Source organism: Cannabis sativa, chromosome X (genome assembly GCF_029168945.1).
Source record: "Cannabis sativa cultivar Pink pepper isolate KNU-18-1 chromosome X, ASM2916894v1, whole genome shotgun sequence".
Lineage (NCBI taxonomy): Eukaryota > Viridiplantae > Streptophyta > Magnoliopsida > Rosales > Cannabaceae > Cannabis > Cannabis sativa.
In genome coordinates this window covers 52,591,806-52,595,210 of record NC_083610.1, presented here as the reverse complement: position 1 = coordinate 52,595,210, position 3,405 = coordinate 52,591,806, and the positions used below count along the sequence as shown (strand labels likewise).

Sequence of the window (3,405 nt, the reverse complement as noted above, 5' to 3'; positions counted from 1 at the left end):
GTTAAGCGTGGTGCTAATATAGCGGCTCATGACTTAGCTAGACATGCTCTTCGATTGGATAATAATTGTTCTTGATTGGGGGAAATTCCTTCTCCAATCCACTCTATTATATTGTAATGGATTCTATTCATTAATAATAATAGTTCTTTTACAAGAAAAAAAAAAAAAAAACTATTTATGTGGGTCACTAAATAGTGTAACTAAAGACCAAATTGTGGTAGTGTAAATAAGATCCTGGTAAAATATGAGGAAGTGATCAAGGTTGATGTTGATGTTGCCATATTTGCAATTGAGGGAAGATTTAGCTATGGATACTTTGGGTCTCGATTAAAATGGGAAGTTAATTGAGGCAAAATGTTGCAGCTGGAAGGGCCAGGTAAGACCAAATATATGGCTGAGGTTGGTTCAAGGAGACACTTAGTTGGATCAAAACAAGGGGACAAAGCAAAGTGGAGGTGGAAACCGACTATGCTAATATAATTCATGCGATTCAAAGTAATATAAGCATGGCTTCTCCATATGCTTTAATTATTCAGGATTGCAAAGTTATTTTATCTTCTTTACACAATGTTGTTTTATCTTATGTTAAGCGGTCAGTAAATAAAATTGTCCATACAATTGCAAGGGCGTATTTGGTTTTTTTAGCTGATTTTTTAGTGGGAGAGTTTGTCCCTGCTATTTAAACATCTCTTTGTTATAAAACCATACGAAGGGAAATAATTGTCAATACAGATCAGCAATATTCTATATATTAAGATTCTCTCCCAATTGTCATCATAATTAATAAACCTTCAAAAATACATAAAACCCAGAAAAACAAAAAGGATAAGGAAACCCCCTCTATTTTTCTCATGTAATTATTTCACACACGCAATATTATTGATTAAAAATTACATAAAAATAAATTATAGATGGTAGCAGCATAGCATAGAATAGGTACTAGTAAAGGTTAATTATTATTGTGAGGCCACGGGACGGCAGAGAACTTCATGTGGCCATCGTTGCAGTGGCTGCCGTCATCCCCGTAACTAGCAAAGTAATAAGGCTTCCATTCGCTCAGCGAAACCTCAAAGCCGTCGCCCCCTCCCTGCGTCGAGTTCGCTATTAGCTCAGCACTACTGAAGTTGCAACTCAAGTAGCTCCCCATGTTTTGCAGTTCGTATACACCGTAAGCCATTGAGTTATTACTCTCACTTGGAGGATTGTACTTGAACACTGCAAACGTAAACAACAAAAATGTTAATATATAAATATATATATATATATATATATGTACTTGTAGAATAATGTATTAACTACTTAGTTATAATAAATCAATTGCAATATATCGAAAAAACAAAATTATGAAACCAACCGAGTTTGTCCTCGATGTAGAATGGAGTGGTTTGGATAGCCCAATCTGTGTAGTTAAAGCCGAAACGCCAACCTTCGGTGCCTCCAACCACGATGGTCTTGGCCTGACCCATTGCTAATAATAGAGAAGCAGTAAATAGGAGAAGTAATAACCCTTTCGAAGCTTGGTTCAAAGCCATGATCTCGTATTCTTAATACTATAAATATAAATATATATATATATATATATATAAATTGGAGTTACCAAAACCAAGATATATTATCAGAGAATTATTAGCAAGTGATGATGAATTGTGAGATTCGTGGTACTTTACAAAAAAACACAAGCTAGTGTGATTTATATAGACAAATATGTCTTGCTCTCTACCTGATGTTTCAACATGCTTTTAACAAGCTGGTAAACATGCATTATTGTTATTATTACTTCTATTGATTATTAGGCTTAAAATTCATTTCAAAAGTTCAAGACGCTTGAGTTAGACTTCGATAAAGTTTTCTTTGATTCCTTTTTCATTAACAATTTCCAGTTTAATTAATTTTTAATTTCCGGTTTATCTCGTTTCGCAATAATTCTAGAATCTGTACAAAGAAAAAAAATGAATATTAGCTAGCATTAATTAGGTAATTACTCATTAGACCACACAGTATAAATAACTGATTATAGTGAAGCAGGGGTACAATCGTCCACTAATGCTTTGACTTTACAAGAGATAGCTTTGGTCAATTTTATTTGGTTATTCTCCACTTCAGGAGTTAGGACAAATGAAATATATGTTCCTCAATAACCTTAATTGGTTAGCTTAGAATTGAAAGCCTTAAACAGGATAAAAAAAAAGGTAAGGAATTTCTTCAGTAATAGTTATATAATATAACGCTGGGTAACACAAGTCAACATAAGGATGCAAGTGAAAGTCGTATTGTTAGGCCCGAAAGCATGTCAAAGCGCAAGAAGAACTCTTTCTCTCTCTAACCTTTTTCTCTTAGTTGCAGTGGCCAATTTTTCAAAGATATATCGAGCTATCACCATTCTTTTTTGAGCCTTTCAATTAATTTGGATGCCAATTGATATACCATTGGGTAGAATGGAAACTAGTCGGCTCCAAGAAAGTGTACAAACTCATAAACCTTTACTTAGTTTTTGTGTTGTGTGTTAAACAATTTATATTGAACAAGTTAACAAAGAGAAAAAAGAAGAAAACATCTGTTTGATGCTAGAAAATCATAGCATCGAAATGAGAGGGGAAAATATTATTTATAGGCCAAAGTCTTTATAAGATTTGAATTCTGTTACTAACAGAATTAGGTAAGATACGAACAGAATTCTAACTACTAACCAACTAACTATTTAACTAACTAATCGGTAATGGTTATCATGCCCTCATGAAACGGGTGTTTACAACTTTGAGTTTGGCCTTGAGATAATGAAACCTATCGTTTGGAAGAGATTTAGTAAGAATGTCAGCCATTTGGTCTACTGATGGAACATATCTCACTAAAATTTCATTGTTTAAGATCTAATCCCTCACAAAATGTTGATCTATTTCAATTTGCTTAAACCTTCCAGGGAAGACATGGTTAGTCGCTACATATGTTCCTTGATTGTCCACCCATATATAACAGGAACATTAGGACTGAGAATAAAATTCAGAAAATTAAAAAAATTGTTCAAACCGACCTACCGAACACTGTTAAAACTGAAACCGTTTTAATCGAAAATCAAAAAAACCAACAACGGTTGAAACTGCCATTGAACGGTCGGTTTTATATCAGTAACGAACCAACCAAAAAAACCGAAACCGACCAACGATCGTGTATTATAATCATAAATAAATTTAAGGTTTTAGAAATATATATAATATTTATTTACTTATATACATCCAGTTTAATATTAAATAACAAAAAAAAATTACTGCGATTTAGATCAGTCCTGAGGTCATGTGTGGCACCCGACCTATCAAACACTGAGGTACCAGGTGGCCTTGGTGTCTTACTTGTTTGGCCGATAGGTTGGCTTGAAACTTTAGTTGTACTAAAGTGATTGGTATGTGAACT

The 3,405-nt window shown here is 33.7% G+C and overlaps 1 protein-coding gene across 1 annotated transcript; it reads right to left on the bottom strand.

Annotated features, from left to right (window-relative positions):
* Positions 1-731: 731 nt before the first annotated feature.
* Positions 732-1,686, bottom strand: LOC115702755 (blue copper protein 1a). Its single transcript, XM_061106454.1, has 2 exons — positions 1,355-1,686; positions 732-1,215 (listed from the first exon to the last, which is right to left on the bottom strand). Exons 1-2 carry the CDS (start codon positions 1,530-1,532, stop codon positions 950-952), a joined length of 444 nt encoding a protein of 147 aa, XP_060962437.1. The 5' UTR covers positions 1,533-1,686; the 3' UTR covers positions 732-949.
* Between the last annotated feature and the right edge of the window lie 1,719 nt (positions 1,687-3,405).